General features: G+C 34.4%; 1 protein-coding gene across 1 annotated transcript in view; it reads right to left on the reverse strand.

The window, feature by feature from the left end:
- Window positions 1-1,727: 1,727 nt before the first annotated feature.
- Window positions 1,728-21,991, reverse strand: part of LOC140742551 (uncharacterized) — a 153,664-nt gene continuing 133,400 nt past the window's right edge. The window contains exons 2-4 of the mRNA XM_073073453.1: window positions 21,675-21,867; window positions 2,153-2,257; window positions 1,728-1,765 (exon numbers count right to left, since the gene is read on the reverse strand). Of these exons, the coding sequence (XP_072929554.1) occupies window positions 1,728-1,765; window positions 2,153-2,257; window positions 21,675-21,867 (336 nt within the window). The remainder of the gene's footprint in view (window positions 1,766-2,152; window positions 2,258-21,674; window positions 21,868-21,991) is intronic.

Below are 21,991 nucleotides of genomic sequence, written 5' to 3' on the forward strand. Positions count from 1 at the left end.
CACTAAAACGTGTGTTTATTGTGTCAATCGAAAGTAGCAAGACGACGAAACGAGACAATGCAATGGCCTAAACGCTACACCGATGCTAAAAGTAGAAAGTCTGCTCGAGCCGTAGGAGACGTACTTTATATGTACTTAATAACGTTTTTGTGGACTTCCGTATACTTTATATAATTTGCATTTACTGGTGCAACATTAATGCAATTGTTTAACCACGTGTTTTCGATACCGCGAACATACGCAGCAAGTCGTCATTTATTTATTTATTAATTTATGCACACAAAAATACAACATAAAAGAGAGCTATATCTAAAATTTAGTGCAAAGGCACTGCTTATTTCTAAAGAAATTTCTTCCAGCAGACCTGAGATTGGAAATTTGTTGACACCTGGTAAGCGTGCACTTTTAACATAATATATAACGTGAATAATATTATAATATATGAACATAAATATATATATATATATATATATATATATATATATATATATATATATATATATATATAAAGTAATAAAATACACATAAAATATACATATACATTTAATACTTAGATACATAATATTTTCATACTCATACGGTTAAGGAAAGGTAGTGATGTTTTCACGTGTCACGCAACATTGATACAATCATCAAAACGCTAATCGCCGTAGTTAAAAGTAATATATCTGCTGACGCCGTAAGAGACTTTATACTTAATAACGTTCCTCGGGACCTCTGTACGCTTTGACATAATTTGCATTCACTGATGTGTTGCGAACTGTTATAGTTACACGCTGCATATGTTTATCTTGCATTTCAAACGCGGAGATTCCTCTTCGCTCGCCAGATTGAAATATAAGCTCATTTCGCGACTATTAGGCAAACTCCGTACATGCTTGACGTCGGGACTTATTGGGTTACAAAGCTTTAGTTTTCATGTACGCGAAATGGGAATTTATCTCAAATGAGATGAAGCAACGTTGACATTTAGATGTAAATCAAATTCAATGTATTAAGGAAAACCTCTTAAGAATGTTTACTTTAAAGGATTTTAGACGCATATTATTGAGGAATTAATTATACATTATATTTAATAACGGGTAATCAAAATGCAAGGCTGTGTCTTGGACAAATTTCAGGTAGATATATCACATGAAACCTGGTCGCTATACCAACACGTTTCACCTGAGTTCGTGAGTCGTAAGTACCTGTTACATAATATAATATCTACTCTATTTGCCTTTGAAACAAATTTAAATTGCTAACTGAATATAACTCATCGTAGATTAAAAAATAAGCGCAGTTCCGTTTTCCATTAAGTAATACTTACTTACCTGTACAACATAAATGTAAACTTGACCCTCTTTTCCCCCATCTAAATTATAATCCGTACTGACATTGATATTGACCGGTTTTTGTAAACTGAAAGATCGTGGGGCAATGCAGTTAGCGACCTTGTGGGGCTATTTTCGGCAATTTATTGCGTATCATAGTAATAAAAGTATCTATTACCGTAAATATAGTTGCCGGCTAGATTGCCAGTAACATGCAGTTTTTATAGCCCGTTTACGAGTATCTTCACGTGTCATCTCTTAGCAATTCAGTTGAGAAAAACGATATCAATATAAATGTGCATTTTAACAGCAGATAATAAAGATTGCAATATGTTATCCACCTGTCTTTAGATGATTCTTTTTCTAGTTAGGTGTAAGCTTTTCGGCTGAATGTATAATGAGGTAATCATCTTAGTCCTGACATCTGTGATCAGCTTCAGGCTGATCCTCTGTTTTATATAGTTACTTGTGTTCAGTTGTTTTGTTTTTAGTACTGTAATTGGTACTGTATTCCCTTTGTTCACGGTACAATTGCATCACAATAAAGATAAAGCCATCCTTTTACGAGTACTTTGCATCCAAAGTGTACAATTTGGCTGCAATAACTTTTGTATCTTCTTCCACACACTTCTGTGTGTGGTGTTTCCTACCGGCGAAGTAGGTATAGAACATACTTCACCACGCTACTTCAATGCAAATTGTGATAAAGAGAAATTGTCACCAGATTTGTCCCTGAATCCAGATCACCACTGTCTTTTTCAGTTTCTTTTCGCTAGTCTATTTGGTCTCATTATGTTGTTGTCATTCCAGTATTTATAAGGGTAATTAGTACTTACCATTGTCGTGGTCGGGCAGCGGCAAGCTATCTGAGGCATCGGAGGCGAGCGCGAGGTCTGGAGACGCTGCCCCCAGGAGAGCTGATAGACCATCGTGCTCGCCGTCTGTGAAAGAAATGTCTATTTAATAAAAAACAACAAAAAATATCATAGAATTCGATGGCACTAGAAGGTAAAAAACTGGCATTAAAATTGCATTTTTTTTTATAATATAAGAGTAGCAGACGAGCATGCAGTCCACCTGATGGTAAGAGGCTACTGCCGCCCATGGACATCTGTAATTAACCCAAGATAGGATCAGACATTCCTATCTGAAGTCGGCCACAGATGCGCCGCTACTCCTGAGGACTAAGCTGGAACGCCTCGGAAAAGTCTGTTTCCCTTACCACACCCTTCAAAACAGAACACAGCAGTGCCTAACACTGCTGTTATTAGGTAGACCACAAAGGGTTCTACCACCTTCAAAAAAATGGCACTAAAATATAAAAAAATGTTGATTTGGTTGTGAAGTCGGCACTTTATGGGACACGATTTACGTCGTGATCCAGCGAAGTATATGTTAAGCGCCTTTCTCTTACTAATTTTATTTCTACGAAATTGATATTCATATACATTTGTCATTGCATCATCACATAACAATATATTGACAATTAGCAATATTTTATCACGTTGTTAAATTATACGGTCGTAATTAAAGCGAAACGCTCTTACATTTTTGATAAAACCATTGTATTACCTAAAACCGCATAATCCCCTGTTAAATAATTGCTTTCTTAAAGATCATTATAGCAAAACCCCGTAGTACCAAAAAGCTTTCAAAAGTTGTGCTGCTGGAAATCTCTATAAATTATTTATGCCAGTTGAGCAATTCTGCCCGCGGGCCACTTTATAATTATGTAGGACTCGAGTGGCCGCGTACTGTGATCTTTGGCGGGTGTTAACAAGAATTCTTTGTGTAAGTCCTACATACTTTTATGCTTATTAATTAATACATTGCTTAAATTTGCTTATTAAATTAATGGGAAAGTAGTTCGTTAAAATTATGATAATTCTAATATTCTTGTATTCTTTTACTAAGTAATGAAGAATTAAATAAATAAATTATGTAGAACTAGGGTGGACACTGGACATCTTTTTACATTAGACATGAACACGTTTTATATTAATATATTTTAATTGTTAAACAATACTTATTAAAATATTTTTACTATTACAATGATGTACAAGATTTTTTACTTTTACAGTTAAGTTTAAGTTTGATTATTTACTTTTACAGTTATAATACTGCATTTTGAATATTGATTGACTTAAAAAAACTACACTTTGCAACCTTTTGGTTGTACAAACAATAAAAAAATCCTTTTAAAGTGCCGTTGGAATGTTTATAATAAATTTATGGCAGTTGAACAATTTCGTCTGCCCGCGGGCCACTTTATAATTATGTAGGACTCGAGTGGCCGCGTACTGTGATCTTTGGCGGGTGTTAAGAAGAATTATTTGTGTAAGTCCTACATACTTTTATGCTTATTAATTAATACATTGCTTATTAACATTAATGGGAAAGCAGTTCGTTAAAATTATGATAATTCTAATATTCTTGTATTCTTTTACTAAGTAATGGAGAATTAAATAAATAAATTATATAGAACTAGGGTGGACACTGGACATCTTTTTACATTAGACATGAACACGTTTTATATTAATATATTTTAATTCTTAAATAATAACTATTAAAATATTTTTACTATTACAATGATGTACTTACGTTTGATTATTTACTTTTACAGTTATAATACTGCATTTTAAATATTGATTGACTTAAAAAAACTACACTTTGCAACCAAAATATGTACAAACAATAAAAAAGCCTTTTAAAGTGCCGTTGGAATGTTTATAATTAATTTATGGCAGTTGAACAATTCCGTCTACCCGCGGGCCACTTTATAATTATGTAGGACTCGAGTGGACGTGTACTGTGATCTTTGGCGGGTGTTAACAAGAATTCTTTGTATAATACCTACATACTTTGTGTAGCTATTAATTAATACATCGCTTATTAAAATTTGTTTTAATGGGAAACGTATTTCATTACAATTATGATAATTGTAATATAATTTTGTAGTTTAATACTGTATTATGAATATTGATTGACTTAAAAAATCTACACTTTGTATCCAAAATATGTAGAAACAATAAAAAAAACCTTAAAAATGCTGTTGGAATGTTTATAATTAATTTATGGCAGATGAACAATTCCGTCTGCCCGCGGGCCACTTTATAATTATGTAGGACTCGAGTGGACGTGTACTGTGACCTTTGGCGGGTGTTAACAAGAATTCTTTGTATAATACCTACATACTTTGTGTAGCTATTAATTAATACATCGCTTATTAAAATTAATGGGAAATTAGTTCGTTAAAATTATGATAATTCTAATATTCTTGTATTCTTTTACTGAGTAATGGAGAATTTATTAAATAAATTATGTAGAACTAGGGTGGACACTGGACATCTTTTTACATTAGACATGAACACGTTTTATATTAATATATTTTAATTCTTAAACAATACTTATTAAAATATTTTTACTATTACAATGATGTACTTACGTTTCATTATTTACTTTTGCAGTTATAATACTGCATTTTGAATATTGATTGACTTAAAAAAACTACACTTTGCAACCAAAATATGTACAAACAATAAAAAAAGCCTTTTAAAGTGCCGTTGGAATGTTTATAATTAATTTATGGCAGTTGAACAATTCCGTCTGCCCGCGGGCCACTTTATAATTATGTAGGACTCGAGTGGACGTGTACTGTGACCTTTGGCGGGTGTTAACAAGAATTCTTTGTATAATACCTACATACTTTGTGTAGCTATTAATTAATACATCGCTTATTAAAATTTGTTTTAATGGGAAACGTATTTCATTACAATTATGATAATTGTAATATTCTTTTACTGAATAATGAAGAACTAATAAAATAAATTTTGTAGAACTAGAACATGTTTTTTACATTTTTTATTATGTTTTCTATATTGATATACATTAACTCTTAAATAATATTAAAATATTTGATTATTTAAATATTGATTATTTTTTTAGTTTAATTAGTATTTAATTTTATTGTTTCAAATATTGTATATAACCTTATTATTATCTCATAAATAAACCTTATATACGACCTAAAAAAAATATTTTTATAATTATAATAATGTACTTACGTTTGCAATATTATAACTTTTGTAGTTTAATACTGCAATGAATATTGATTGGCTTAAAAAATCTACACTTTGCAACCAAAATATGTAGAAGAAACAATAAAAAACCTTAAAAATGCCGTTGGAATGTTTATAATAAATTTATGCCAGTTAAACAATTCCGTCTGCCCGCGGGCCACTTTATAATTATGTAGGACTCGAGTGGACGTGCTCTGTGTTCTTTGTGGAGTGTTGGCAAGGATTTGCTTAGTTCAGCTTCCGTTGTTTACAAACTGACAGACAAACTACTTACGAGTACTCGCTTGATAAAGCTGTTTTAACTACAAGTAAAGTACTGTGAAGGTGGTAGAACCCTTTGTGGTTCGAGTCCGGCGGCACCACCGCCACACCTATTTCTACCTAATAACAGCAGTGTTAGGCGCTACTATGTTCCGGTTTGAAGGGTGTGGTAAGGGAGACAGACTTTTCCGAGGCGTTCCAGCTTAGTCCTCAGGGGTAGCGGCGCATGTGGCCGACCTCAGGTAGGAATATCTAATCCTATCTGGGGTTGAGTACAGATGTCCATGCGCGACAAAAGCCACTTACCATCAGGTGGACTGCATGCTCGTCTGCTACTCTAATATTATAAAAAAAAAAACTTGCAAAGGAATAGCAAAATGTCTGTGATCAATGATTTTCTGATTATTCTAGGTATTGATGGACTGCATGGACGTTTGCTACTTCCACTTTATGAAAAAAAATAGTTAATAAAATAGTAACGCTCTACTCGTTATGATAGCAATGATAGCCTAGTATTTAAGAAATTCGGCCTTTTGATCGAACGAACCGGGATTCAAATCCCACGCACCTCTAATTTTCACTGTTGTATTCGTATTGGAAATTAATAATCATTTTCTTAAACGGTGAAGAAAAACATCGTGAGAAAACCTGCATACCTGAGAAATAAAAAGGTATGTGAAGTCTACCAATACGCACTACGCCAGTGTGTCCACCACATTATGGCTTAATCCTTCTCATTTAGAAAGGAGACCCGTACGCAGCAGTGCGACAGTAATGGGTTAATGATGCTCTACTCTGTTGATTTAGTTGAACGAGACTGTTACTTTGACGTACATAGTTCATAATTATGTATGTTGTTTTATTTTACCGTGTTTAACTTTACTTTGTAAACACTTTAATTATTGACTTAATAATCATATTTACATTATATTTCACTATCGTCTTTTGAATCGCCGTAACGCTACGTAGAAATACCACAAGAGCTCTTAAACTTGTGGTACTTTTATAAATTATTAATGGTATTTGAGTATTACTCTCGGTTTAAGCCGCGAGACTAATTTTATAATTACGTGAGCCGTATTTCGAATATTTGAATTTGACGGAGATTTTCCAGACGTCTTATATTTCCATCCACATTATATGTTAAGATACGGTAATTTCTTGCAAGTTTTCAAGAAATGATATCGCAGTCTAATTTATTTAAAGAGTAAAATATCCAAATGTATGCGCGACTCGATTGACTATCGCTATTTTTAACCAACTGCTCAAAGGATCATGTTTGTTATTCAATGGCGAATTTTGTCATTGTAGGCACCACTCTTAGCTTTGTGTGTTCGCAGAAAGACTTCTGCCTTTATATCAAATGACATTCATGTGGAAATAGCAGTGATACTTCAAGCAGATACCACTTAGCTTGACAAAGACTATGCAAATCAATATGGAAGTTAGAAATACGTGCACTCAATACCAATGCCAGAGAGTCATGTTCGAACTAACAAGAGATAGGAGTAGTTAAGAGATAGGGAAGGAATTGTCAATATTAATTAGGAAGTGGACTAACGATGTTTCTGGTTCAATTCGCTCTCGGTGTATTCAACTTAATTAAATAACGTTAAGTAAATTCCGATCGGAAGCTCAAAGGAGTATGTGTGTCTTTACAAGATAGTATATGTTTTTGACGTTAAGGAATAGTGCATCCAATTTATGAGGTTTCTATTTAGTTTCTACCATCCCTAACTTTGTACTTATATTTGTATTTGTACAATATATGCTGTGCTTAAATTAATATTGTGTTTGATATCATTATCCACTTTAATTTTGTTGTTTAATATACCTACGAGTATATATGTAAAGTGAAAGGTGGTTAAATAGTATGGTTCAAGCAGGAAGGTTTCTAGCGTAAAGTAGTTCTTGCATTTCGTTGGAAAATTGTGGATGTCGGTCGACTTATGTGTGTGGATCTTTAGGTATTTCCATATTATTCTGAATTACAAAAAAACGGTTTTATATTATTAAGATTGTTATTCCAATTATTATTGACTAGTTAATAGGCTCAGTAATTAACTAGGAATATAAATGTAAAAATGACCAATCGTAAAAAGGTAGCATAGCGTCTTTGATTGTCTTTAATTGAACTTTGCAACGGTCATTTAAAATTAGGTCGTTGCACTCTCGTTAGCTTTATTTCCATAAAAGTCTGCTGCTCCTAAGTTTTGGGGCAGTAAGTCAACTCGAGTGGGATATTACTTCATTTGCAACTTTATGGCCGCGCATTTCCCTTCGGTCGCTGTACGCTCCGGTTCCTCTCTTGGTTATTTTATGAAAAAACTCTCAGGCAGTTTTCTTTAAATTATTATCCTGAGCCGGCACGGTCCTTTGTCGGAAACGTAGCTCGTAATCGAGTGATCCTGTTATGTTGGAATTAATTGAATTAATCTCGCTTCGATAAATAATTTAATAAACGCTATAGTTGTATTAGAAATAAAGAATATAAAATACGCCAGCAAAGTGAAAAAAGAGTGTTAGTGGTATGAACTTTGGCTCCACGCTGGGGCCTATGGTTCAAATCAATTGATCTTCACCCTCTGATTTTTTCAAATTACCTATGTTGGCATTAAGAAAATAAATTATCACATACTTTAACGGCGAAAGAAATGTTGTTTGTAATTTGTATACCTAAGAGATATTTGAAAAAAACTTTTTAAAGTTCTATCAATCATTCTTCTTCCGAGAAGAGACCCATGCCTAGCAGTGGAACAAAAATGGGTTAATAATAAATGTGATGATACCACAATAGTATATTATGAATCAAAACAGACTGAACTTCATCCTTTTAAATAATTCATTTATTTAAAACTCTGAATTTCGATCTTCAGCAAAACTATGAACTCCGAAATCATTAAAATCAAATTAAAATCAAATCCGATTGAAATAAAGAAATACATTATTTCATCGGAAAGGGTTTTATGCAATCCGAAGCCCTTAATTATTTAACTTATACCAACAAATGTTCGTTCCTAGAATAAGAAGAGTTAAGAGTTTTTGCGAAGCTTTTTTGGGCTTCTCAACTGATTATTCCAGTTTGTTTAGTTACTTAAGGTACATTTAAACAAAAGGTAAAGGTAATTCTTAGTAAGTGGAAGAATATTTTTATGAGGTTAGTGTTTATAGAGCATTGACTATATGTCTGGTACTTTGGTCACAATGTTTATCGTCCAGTCTCAGGATTAGTTTTTTCAGTCCGCTGGACACCGATTGAGGAGAAATACTTTTTTGTTCTTTATTTTGGGTGTATAGGTATTTATATGTATTCTAGTAATATAGTGCTGGAGTCTTTATGCTAACCTAATACCTACTTGTTGGATTTGTCTATAAATTAAACGTTGAGTAAATTTTGTAAAACACTATTTGTGTATCATATATTTCCAAAATATATTCACAAAAGTGCCCATCGTGCTCAATTCATTCTACTTGTGAGTGAATTTACACTGAAAAAATTCACAAATGTTTCAAAGCACACTAATTACTCCGGTGGAAGTAAAAACGATGAATCATTCCAAATAGCCGATCCAGCAGACAAACATTGCACAAGAAAATCAAAGTCCAGATTTCAAATTCCCAAGTTGGAAGTGAAACTTTTTTGCCGCCCCTGCGAAACGAATTGCCGTCTTCGAGTTTAATTTCGTAAAACTTAATTAATCCGTAAAGAGTTGAGATACTTGTTTAAGATAAGATACCCGAAGCAAAGGTAAACTTGAGCTAAACGAAACTAAGTACGACTGTTAAATTAAAATATAACGCCGTTTATCTTTGGAGTAACAGGTCCTGTTTTAAGAAAGTAGGTCTTCAAGGCTCTTCAGGTGAAAGATTGGATGGAAGGAATAAGGTAGCGTTTAATCTGCCTTATAATTGAAATGCATAGCTTTAACGGGTTATATCAATTAGACGTAAAGTCATGTAGTTGGGGAAATTTATTTACTAACTGTGGCGTCTGTTGTAGTCATATTAGGTATAAATATTTATTTGTATATATAGTTAGACTACATCGAAACAGCTCATATAAGTGTAATATTAATATACAGTAGCGTTTAACATATCATTTACAAATTCCAATAAGAAATAAATACTCGTAATGCAGTGGTTACATAGTCTTACATAAAAATTTAACATAAACCAACTTCAATAATAATAATAAGGCAAGTTTATACTGTTTTAAGATTTAGTAGTTTTAAGGTAGTTTACTACCTAAACTACCTTAAAACTGGGTAGAATATGGCTTCAAAACCAAGAGATATATAGGATGTGTTGACAATACTGAAATACTCAAAAGGCAGTAATTTCCGTTTTTAGCGAATACGGTGCTAATGATATTATGCAGTGGCATAATTAGGTGACGATCCCGGGATGAGCAAGGGAATGGCAGTATAATTAGGATTTTCGGTGGCAGTAAGTATGCTACTATAGATCTAAAGGTATACATATACTTTTCTTATTACCGATGAACTAAAGCTTATATTTCAGTATTATATATCGGTATCGTACTCGTAGTAACTTTATGAAGATGAGGTCGTATTTTTTATTTAACTTGGTCTTTGAAAGGGTTTTCTCTCTGCTGGTTATGGGTTTCTCTTCATGACTAGGGGAGGTCACGAGCATACTTGATCACGCAGCTAAACCACGTATTTGTGGTACTTATTTTATTAAACGCTTTCATTGGATAGGTGTGTGGTAGGATTACCCTATCAATAAACTTTATATATAATACTCGTAGTCGTGGAGGACCGCCACGGGTCCAGTTGGTGCGGATGGAACTTCATCCTTCGGCGAGTGGTGCGATGGAGGAATGGTGACGTAGGCACCAGGTGCTAGATGTAGATTGCTTATATAAACAGTTTTTTAATGAAACAGGAGGCAGTTAAGTATAGTATGGATCATTCCTGTGTTATCTTGATACTTAGATTATCATCTTAATGCACTCACACCTACACATGTATATAAATTATTGTTACCACTGATATCTACAACAAGCGAATATTGCAAAATTCCCTTTAAGGGTACCTTACCCTTCTACTTAACAAAATGCCCTATAATTTGAACGGCCTTTGTTTTTACAGCGACATCGCAATTACAGGGTGGCATAAATAAATTTGGGGACCCTCATTACTCTGGCTCATTCAGTTTGAAACTCTTGGCTTGAGCTCTCCTGGTGAAGATGATTATGACAGTTGATAGCAGTTTTGAATTTAATAAGGCTGCCGTTGTCTTCATCCTATACTTATAAAAAGGATGTGTGTTCAGAAAAGAGCATGGATATAGGGAAAAGTCAAATTTGCGTTAATCACTTGAGAAATAAATAAATACGTCAATATTTATTTATTTTCTTTATTATTTTGCATTTGAAGCAGTTTTTGGCATTGACTTAATTTGCAGTTTTTCATTGAGCTTACGGGATCTTTAAATTTTCGAAGATAATACATGCAGGTACTTAGATATTCCTACCTGAGGTCGGCCATAGATGCGCCGCTATCCCTGAGGACAAGCTGGAACGCCTCAAAAAAGTCTGTCTCCCTTACCACACCCTTCAAACCGGAACACAGCAGCGCCTAACACTGCTGTTATTAGGTAGAAATAGGTGTGGCGGTGGTGCCGCCGGAGTCGAACCACAAAGAGTTCTACCACCTTCAAATATAATATATATAGATATTATATATAATATAATATATATATGTCGTGGATATCGATATAGTTGTTTGATAAGATTGCTTATTTTATTATCTGTACCTCAGGTAGAACGCCGTGACATCACTTTAATATTTGTATTGTATTGTAACGTATTGTTTTAAAGTAAAACGTAAACCAAGAATGCCATTTGGATGAAACGGTTAAACATGAAGTGTAAAGTGACGGCATTAGGCGCGTTGCCAAAAGAACCGCGAACGACTAATGGACGGAAACTGTTTAATTGAGAATACTTACCAAAAACCTCACGCCTCTGAAAAATGTGGATGAATCAGAAGCATATTACTGAAGTGCTAATTAGCTCAGAACGCTTAGTAAGAGTTCTTAGGTTTTTACAAAAATGACTGTTTTTGTATTTGTTTACGTATTTGCCCATTGCCGCTGATTGGAAATGTATAGGCAAATACGTAAACAAATACGAAAAGCTGTCATTTTTGTAAAAACCATAAACTCATACTAAGGGTACAGTAGTATGAAAATGGCGACAAAACTTTAGGTTTTGGTTAACATTATTACGAGTAGAATTCGATCCTAGATTAATGATGTCGATTTTTTACATGAAGAATCCGAGATCCGAATCCTATAATTATACTGTGCTAGAATGTATTCTAGCTATAGCTAACGATATCTTGCTATAAATAACTTGTTAGACATTTTTCTACTTACATAATATTTGCAAATACATTTTTAGTAGTTCTTTATGATTTTTATGGATTCACAAATATTTCATGAATATCTAGATGAAAAACATTTAAATCTAAGCGTCGCAACTTTGACCTTTTAAATCTGAATGGGTCTGAATGTAGGTCGCATGATTGATGCATATTTCAAAAATACATCACTTATTTACTTTCAGAATATCCAAGCGGCATCATGGATTGAACAGTAGCCCTACCATGAGTTGGCATAGAAACGCCACTATAGAAATTGTAAATAGAAAACTATTGTCATTTTGCTAGTGAATAACATAACCACTATCGTTACGGTATTTCTTGACAACGTCTGTCAAATTAATGACTCATGGGACCGAATTTGTATGGCAATAGATCATAATGACATTCGCTAGCGATTTGATTTCGATAGGTTTTTACGTATCGAGTTACGCCACTACGGATTTTAGTTCTACGAGTAACTACCAGAGGCGCTGTACAATTTTTCATACATTTATTTTACGCAGTCGCTAGCGAGTAATACTTTTGTAAACTCATGGTAGTGCTACAGAATATCCAAGCGGCATCATGGATTGAACAGTTTAACATGAAGCGTAGTGGAGTGAAATGACATTAGGCGCTCTGCCAAAAGAATTGTGAACGAGCGGACGGATATTGTACCGATGAGACAGAGCTGAACGAAACCACAAAGATCCGAAAGATCCGAACAAATGGATAAATGATACGCGGATTGATCAAAAGAATGAGCATTGTGTTATTTTCTTATCGCTTTTCCGATGAAATTATACGGATAATTCAATCGCGGGATGATGGATGAGGTATTTTTTAGTTTAAACTTTTGTCGTGGATAAAGTTTATGTTAAATTAAACTTTGATTAATAATTTTCATTAAATTTTACTACATATTTACCTACGTTAGATAACATAGTAATTGGAATACAAACAAAAACTTACAATTTTCAAACGCCTCTTTAGTGTAAAAAAATAAAATAAAATTTTCATTCCTAATTTACTTTTATTGAATATCCAGTAACTTAAAGCAATTGTTTCATTTACTCGTATTTTTGTTTAATGAACAATATAATGTAACATATTGAGGATTTGTTGGAAAAACTTATTTATCATAAATAAATTCTAACCTCGTTAAGATTCTTAAAATTTAACTTTTACTTTTGATTCTTTGATCTATCGATGATTTTCATGCAAAACCAAATAAATTAATCACTTTATTTCAAAGTTTACCTTACTATACTATATATTGTACTATATTATAAAGTTCTGTATATTTATTAAGTACACAAGTGTGGACACAAGTGACTTTACAGTTCGGCAGTTTGTACATTCCGTCTTATGAATTTATGAAGCAATTATTAAGCTCTTCAAACTATAATAGTTGACTATTGTCTTTTGCCAAGAGACGAGAAACATCTGTTGTAATCATAGAGTAAGTAATAATATAGACTCCTCCATAAGACATTTTAATAAATTCGATGCTTTGTTAAAGCATGGTTACTAACATCTTAAGTAACATCTTAAGTATTTCTATTGTTGGGAATAGGCCCCCCTTGAGTATGAAGAGGGTTACCATAGTCACGTCTCCTTCTTGGTCTCATTTAGATGTTTCTTACGACCCCTATGAAAAAACAGCTGGCAAAGCTGCTGTTCTAGATCATTTACATTTTTCTGATATTAGACGGCGCCGACTATTGTTGATATTATTATGCAAATCGAATCAATCTGATTGAAACCTAAGCAAACAATACGCAAACAGAGGCTACATACCTGCGGTGATTCGCGTACTTCTTCGTAAGATTTCTCCTAGGAGTCTATCTGGTTACTACATCTGTGGTTGCAATATATCGTAACCTTTATTATCAAAGTTGGGAGGGTCCATGTTTGTCGTAAAATTTAATAGAAGCAACCTTACGCGAATTTATGCGGGCCCAATTATGACTTTGGCGCCGGCTTCGCCAAAACACTGAATATTAGAAATTTTGGGAATAAAAAATAAGACATAAACATCTGAGTTTTCACTTCAGCGAATTCAGCTTATAAAATGTTTTTTTCGACATATAATAAAAAGGTTTTTAACTTGATCTATTTTTTTTGGTTTATACAATCAATGGTTAAGTGATAAGTATACTATATTATGATTTTGTTACAGGTAGTTATTTCGTAGGTTCTGGTAGATGCTTTTCCAATTTAGTCAAGTTAAATGTCTGATATCTATCGTGAAAGCTCCATAAAAGCGCTACCTTAAACAATACCGTAGTATTTTTTAAATAAATATTTGAAAAAAAAAACAAACGTGCAGTCCACCTGCCATGTACATAGCAGGTTTACTCCTCAAATATAAGTTTCCAAAAAATACATTACATAGATATTTTGACATGACAGACAGACAACAGAGTTACGTCTACTTATGTATATGGTAATAACATAAAAACATTTTTACGTACTCCTTGTTCAGAATACAGGAAGCTAATAGTGCACTTTGAGTTCTGAGTGTTGATGCAGATGCAGTTGATGGGGTTATTTCAGAATGACTGTTCGTTAAAGTTACGTTGAAGTATATAAAAATAATAAAATAAAAGTTTGTTACAGTTACGAAGAGTTTTTAGTACATTTGGAGCAAATAAACTGATGATAGTAGGTACTAAAATAATATATCATGTCGTGAATATAAATGTAACATTGTCAGGTAAATATTATGCAAATGTTGTGGGTAACATCTATGTATACATGAGCTTAATCGGCTAAAAATAACTTATTGAAATACCGTATAAATCAAATAATTAAATTCCGTACTACTATGAGATATTTAACTCTAGTTATTTAAAAGTAAAATATTTTGTATTTGTTATTATAGCAAGCGTAGAAGAACTTCTTTGTAAAACTTTTAAGTTTATGCAGATTCAATATATATACAATGAACACGGAACTATACATTTTTTATAATACCTGATGGTAAGTGGCTACTGTCACCTAATGGACATCTGTAATCAACACCAGATAGGATTAGACATTCCAACCAGAGGTTGGTCACAGATGCGCCGCCACCCCTGAGGACTAAGCTGGTCGCCTCGGAAAAGTATGCCTCCCTTACCACACCCTTCAAACCAGAACACAGCAGCGCTTAATACTGCTGTTATGAGGCAGAAATAGGCGTGGCGGTGGTGCCGCCGGAGTCGAACAACCAAGAGTTCTACTACCTTCAAATATTGTAAATGTATTAAGTCACAGCTACTAAACTGTAGTAAATGTTGAAATTCCAACAGAAGTGAATAGCTTTCCCAAAAATAAAACCGGCAAATAAAGTGTAATACGAGTGAGCGGTAGTTTTGCATATTTTATCCAAAGGAACAACCACTCGCCGAGATGGATTGTCACTCCGTGGATTGTTTCAGCCGTCACAGCGGAAACGAGCAGTCTACGTCATTATTCTTTAACAACATTATATTGTTTTGTTTGTTTATGTGCAACTTCTTGAAGTTTTAATATATTAGGTCAGTTCGTAATGTTTTCTGTTACCTAAAAATATTGACAGTGTTTAATGTTGAGTCATAATGAAAATAATAACAATTTGTTGTAATAATTACAAAGTTATGTTATAAAAATATTTCATGCCATTTTCATAGGCACAATTGAGTGATGGTGGATTTAGTTAAACATTATATGTTATATTTTTTTAATATATTTAAGCATGGTAATTTTGAATATGTTTATATTACGTTAAAACTATATTTCCTCTTGGTTTCCTCACAATATTCTAAAACTTATTGTGTTATCCATATTTGAAACAATGTCTTATTACTTTAACTGGCCTAGAATATATCTTGTAGAGCTCATAAAATATCATAAAAAAAATTCAAATAATATAGCTATAAAGTTACTGATTATAAAATTTAACATGCCACGTTACATACAACTAAGTAATCAATTTATTTAAACTATCGCACAACATCTCACTTACAACATAATACTTCAAAATTACTTAAACATAACTTAAATTAGGAAGTTCGTAAGTTACCAACATATCCCAGTTGATGCAAGCACAAAGAGATGAAGTTGTTTACCATATGTTAATTAAATACTCTCCAAGGGATTAGCTAATGGAATTTTGGAATATTCACCTCCGTAGCTCCAGGCGTCAGGAGAATAAATAGAATAGTTGCCAAATACTTGTTTACTTGACGTCAATGAGATCCTACGATCGCTCCGATATCAGTATAGATTGATTAATAATTATGACTTACTAATTTACTATTGATACGAGTATATCGCCAGGAAAACTCCACGTCTTAGAGTTCTTTAAAGTTCTTATTTAAAGTGAAGTGTACCAATTCGCACTTGGCTAGCACGGTGGGTAAGCTATAACCCCTTTCACCCCGAGAGGAGTCCCGTGTCCAGTAGGAAAATAATGAACTGACGTTTACTTTATTATTTGCGATTATATTCTTATAGATAAAGCGATCACAAAAGTTAATGTTTTGATATTAGTGCCATATATTAAAATCGTATCTTTAAGTATTTTGTGGTACGGAGGTGGAACACTTTTACGCATATGTAAATACCTGAAGTTGTACTTAACTGTATGGTAACATCGTTGAATTCATACAAATGTTTTGTATCCATTGAGCACTTTAAAAATATCTAGATAACAGAGCATTCATACTGAGGAAAATCGTACGATATTATTTATATCTAAGATCTTAGATACATAACCATTCGTGAAACGGATCCATTACGGCACGTGGGCGCGTCTCCTTCGAAACATCATTGTAATATTTTTCCAACAATAGCCGTCACCGAGTTTATGTTTTCGGGTTCCACTCTTTGCTTTCAATTCCATAATTGGAGCGTATAATTTACCGGCACCTAAACAGAAATTTAAAGGGAAAGAGCGGAGAACTTTTAGAATTCTTTTTTTTTATAATATAGGAGTAGCAGACGAGCATGCAGTCCACTGATGATAAGTGGCTACAGCCGCCCATGGGCACCAGTTATCAACCCCAGATATGATTAGATATTCCTACTTGAAGTCAGTGAAGTCTTGAAGCCCCAGACGCGTCGCTGCCCCTGAGGATATAGCTGAAATGACTCGGAAAAGTATGTCTCCCTTACCACACACTTCAAACCAGAACACAGCAGCGCTTCACACTGCTGTTATGAGGCAGAAATAGGTGTGGCGCTGGGGCCGCTGAAGTTGAACCACAATAGTTTCTACCACCTTCAAACTGGGGTTCCACTCTTTGCTTTCAATTTTATAATTGGAGCGTATAATTTACCGACACCTAAACAGAAATTCAAAGGGAAGGAGCTGAGAACTTTTACAATTTTCGCGCAGTAGCCGTCCTTATTCTTTAATCTAATAATAAGTTTTTAATTGAAATGCACAACAGTCGGATCTTTTCAATTTGTGTCCAATAATAGGAGAGAATATTTCATCGTTCGCTTAAGGAGATCTAATTGAGTTACGGCGTTCGGAGCTCGTTTGCATGACTTAGCATTTTTAAACAGAATCGAGACGAGTTAGCAGCAAATTCTTGACAATTTGATGTGATGTAATGCTCGTTCCCTGAGGCTAATGAACTGAGAAGATCAAAAAAATTGGCTTCAGGTTTTGACTACTCTATTGTTATTTGTTGAAACGCTTTCGATACTCACGATTCTTTGTCGTGAGTACCAAGACACACACAACACACAAAAAGACCAATACACAAACACCCAGACCTAGAAAAGATATCCAAATTTATCATTTAGATGTCTGTCTGTCCGTGGTTTTTTTTTTTTATAATACAGGAGTAGCGGACGAGCATACAGTCCACCTGATGGTAAGTGGCTACTGCCACCCATGGACATCTGTAATCAACCCCAGATAGGATTAGATATTCCTACCTGAGGTCACCCACAGATGCGCCGCTACCCCTGAGGACTAAGCTGGAACGCCTCGGAAAAGTCTATCTCCCTTACCACACCCTTCAAACCGGAACACAGCAGCGCCTAACACTGCAGTTATTAGGTAGAAATAGGTGTGGCGGTGGTGCCGCCGGAGTCGAACCACAAAGGGTTCTACCACCTTCGTCTATCTCTAGTAATTAGAAATTAATTATCATTGGCCTTGATTACCTTCTAAGCCAATGTATTTTAGCTTGGTAGGTTGCCTTGAAGGACGATGTAAGGCCTATTTACATAATGTGTTCAAACTTTACCACGAAGGGGGCAACGCATATGTGATGGATTCTATATAGGTATTCTTCGAAGTAAGGTTATAGGTACATCCTAGTACGCTTTCATGTGGAGTGTAAAAACGTTTAGTTAAAAAAATAATTATCATCCCTTTAAAACGGGTAAATTATCTCATATACTTTTGCTCTTTACCCGAACAAACAAATATGCAGATGTCTGATCCGATTTGCAATGGTTTAATTTTTTCTGTATTTTTGTATTTTTTTGGAATTTAGCGTACACGATCGCGTATTTAATAGCCTGCCACAAACAGTGGCTGCCAACATGTTACGTAGAACGAATGTAGCCTTAGGGTAGTTTCAATAAAGTAATACAAATACGCCAGTTCGACCTAAAGGCTGCTTATAATGAAAATATCGATATCATATTCGGCCGTTCTATTAATATAGTTTGTTTTTGTGAAATGGATAGCAGATGGTCATATAGATTACCTGAAATTAATATGTTTAATCAGTGGCCAATAAATAGACACATATTTATGATACTCTTCAAGGGTATTATAGATATGTGGGTATTTGTGGGAGCCAAGTTGTTTTTTGAGACAAGAGAGTTTATAATTTTAGATCTAAAAATAAAAACGCAAAATGAAAAGTGGTAGAGCCGGTATGGTGTGACTTGTGAGGTGCCACCATTACACCTTACCCGTTATCATACGTACCCATTTCTAACATGAAACGAAATGCACTTCATCATATGAGGTGACGTAAGGATATGTTCTTCAGATAGAACGTGTTCAAATGTTCATGAGCGGTAATACTACAATCCACTGGAAAGCAAGCCCGTTTGCTACTCCAAATATAAAAAAATTGTGTTCATTTTTACTTCTTTTCGACTTTGTTCCAAGTTTCCTTTAAGTATTGGCAGCGTGTAATGTCCGGTGACGGCAATGGCAGTTTCGAATGCGAAGTTCGATATTTGAATTTCAAAATATCTGTACAGCGGGCATTCGAGGAATATCTTCACGATTCATTTCTCGAGACTCGAATAAAACAAGTTGAACGTTGGTTCGACGCATGAATGTCAAATTCACTTACAGTTTACATTCTTAAAGTTTTCGTTGTTATTGTTTATGATGTATATTGCGTTAACCATAACGTCTACATAATTCTTTGTAAAAGACAGATTAGTAAAGATACTTTGCCGCCTTAAAATTGAATGAAGCCACAGACGGCTTATTTCAGTAAGTTCTTTTTTTGAATTCTTGACAAATAAAAACATTTTCAGAGAAAATTTACGAATAAATAACTAATACTGCGTAATTTATGTAATAAATAAATAATTATTTCAAATAATTTAGGGACACGGAAACGTGGCAAAACTTTTTTACGCAACTATTTCAATTCTCAAAACTGGGTGCATTTTCTTGTTAGCAGTGAGTAATATTTACTAATCTATGGTAAAAGATTAAATTCATATTATGTTGGGACATTTTTAAGATTACGTGCGGAAGCCTATTTTTTAGGACTATTGTATTTTATTTGTCTATTATTTCTATAAAACTGGTAAATAATTAAATGGAAATATGTTATTATGTTTATGTGTGTGTAAAGCAAATAGATTAAATAAAAATAAATATAGTGCTAAGAATAACTCATAATCAAGATTTTCATACTTTTAACCCGTTTCCCATTACCACCTTCTCGGTTTTGTCAGTTGCTATGTATTTCGGTTTGACTTACTACCTATTGGTAATAAACCGTAGGGGACATATTTCTTCCTTATTTATTATATATTTATTTAAAATAATTCGTTACGAAACATTATACATAATATCCACTCCAATCCCTAGTTACAGCGCAGCAAACATTTTGAGTATCAAAACTATTTCCATTCTATTTCGTAAATACTCTCATAGTTTCATGTACAAATTCCCCTAAACGTGAAGAGGGATTTGTTTGTTAAAATTTTATTACCAATAAAGTAGAAATAGTTCAGGTATGCTCCCGAAAAACATTCTACAAATTAGAGGTAATAAAGTTTGTCGAATCCAATATTCGTATCAACCTCGGAACTACGAATGGTACACTTCAAAAATGCTTTCGTATTTATCTCTTTTCGAAGCATAAAAATATATTTTCGTTTATTTATATTTATTTAGGTTTGTTTGGTATTGTCCTTATTTATTCGTCTTGTACACATAAAAGATCATAGCTGTATAAACAGTACTTTTATGTTTGTTAAATATACAAGCATAAAAGAATTATTCGTTTCATTACACAAGGTCTTGTTTCTACGAGTATGTCCAATGTTTGGGATAAGAATTTCGAACATTTATCTTCAGTGTATCAAAAATATTAAGTTGGGTTGCCCGTGGCCGTTTTACATAATTATATTATGATACGTTATTTGTTCAAGTTTACAGTAAGAAGTTTACAGTTCAAGTTTACAGTAGTTAAGAGTATAAAATCGCGTAGCTTAGTTGTACATTCAAACCTTATTCTACAGTGCTACGTTATGCTACAGGGTGCTACGCCATGCTACGATAAATTACGAGTCTTACAATTCGTTAACTGATTTGTAGCATTACTACGCTACGTCTCTACGTTTTAAAATTCGTAACTTAACGGGTTGTATAATACGGTTCTTTAAATACTTTACCCTTACTATGAGTTTTTAAGCTTTTACAGAAATGACTGTTTTGGTATTTGTTTACGTATTTGCCCATACATTTCCAATCAGCGCCCCTAGCGGATTGTATCAGAACTGATTGGAAATATGGATATGGGAAATACGTAATCTTACACTAAGGTACAGGTACAGGTTATTCGAAATATGAAATGTGTTGGAGACAACGAATTAATCGTGATTGAGTGATACATACATGAATAAATTTTGACATCTTAGTGATAATCACAATATTATTTTTAACTACGCGTACCAAATGGTCGATACTAATTATTGTCAAATTGCTAATGTACCAATTAATATCAAGGAATGTGTTAACGTGCCGTTTTTTATCGAGGTACCAGTTTTCTAGTTAAGAACTAAGGTCCGCTACTAACTAAGCTGATAGTAATACCAGCTTGATTAAGTTGTTTGATTTTCCGTATAACATGAAAACTAGGGTACATACCAATTGTCCCTGTAGTTCTGGGACCAGAATAGGGCTACGGTATCCCCTGCCTGTCGAAGAGGTGACTAAAAGGGGGCTTCAGGGGTTGCAGACGGCAAGAGTGGGAGCTCGAACCGCCCGGCCAGCGACCCCGGTATGTGTGGTCGCTTACCGTCGTGCACACCAGACGACGTGTGTGGAGGGGTTTTAGTGCAGTAAGAGTCCCACATAACTCTGTGTCGTTCCCACGGCACCGGGTACCTTTTGAAGGTTTTCCCGTTAAGATACAAAAAATTAGGTTACATACCGATATCAGCAGCCGCGTGTAGCAAGTCAGCCAGCAGCTCAGGCTCGTGGCAGGCTATGGCGAGCCGCTCGTCCAGCTCAGCGGGCGTGGCTTCCCGCAGCTGCAGCGCCACGCCCTCGCCGCCGACCGCCGCGCTGTACATCAGCACGGCGCGCGGCGAGAACGTCGGCAGCGGCAGCCGCGTTGTTGCTACCTGTGGAAAGAAATAGCACTGAGTTATGCGGTCCTGGTACATTTTATGTCTAGCTCTGACGCATATTACTAAGGGTCTTTAAGCGCCCTTTTACAATTGTCAGTGAAATTGGGCGATTGTTGCC

Source organism: Epargyreus clarus, unplaced genomic scaffold (genome assembly GCF_041222505.1).
Source record: "Epargyreus clarus isolate Ecla_fem2 unplaced genomic scaffold, WU_Ecla_fem_2.2 ptg000006l, whole genome shotgun sequence".
Classification (NCBI taxonomy): Eukaryota; Metazoa; Arthropoda; class Insecta; order Lepidoptera; family Hesperiidae; genus Epargyreus; species Epargyreus clarus.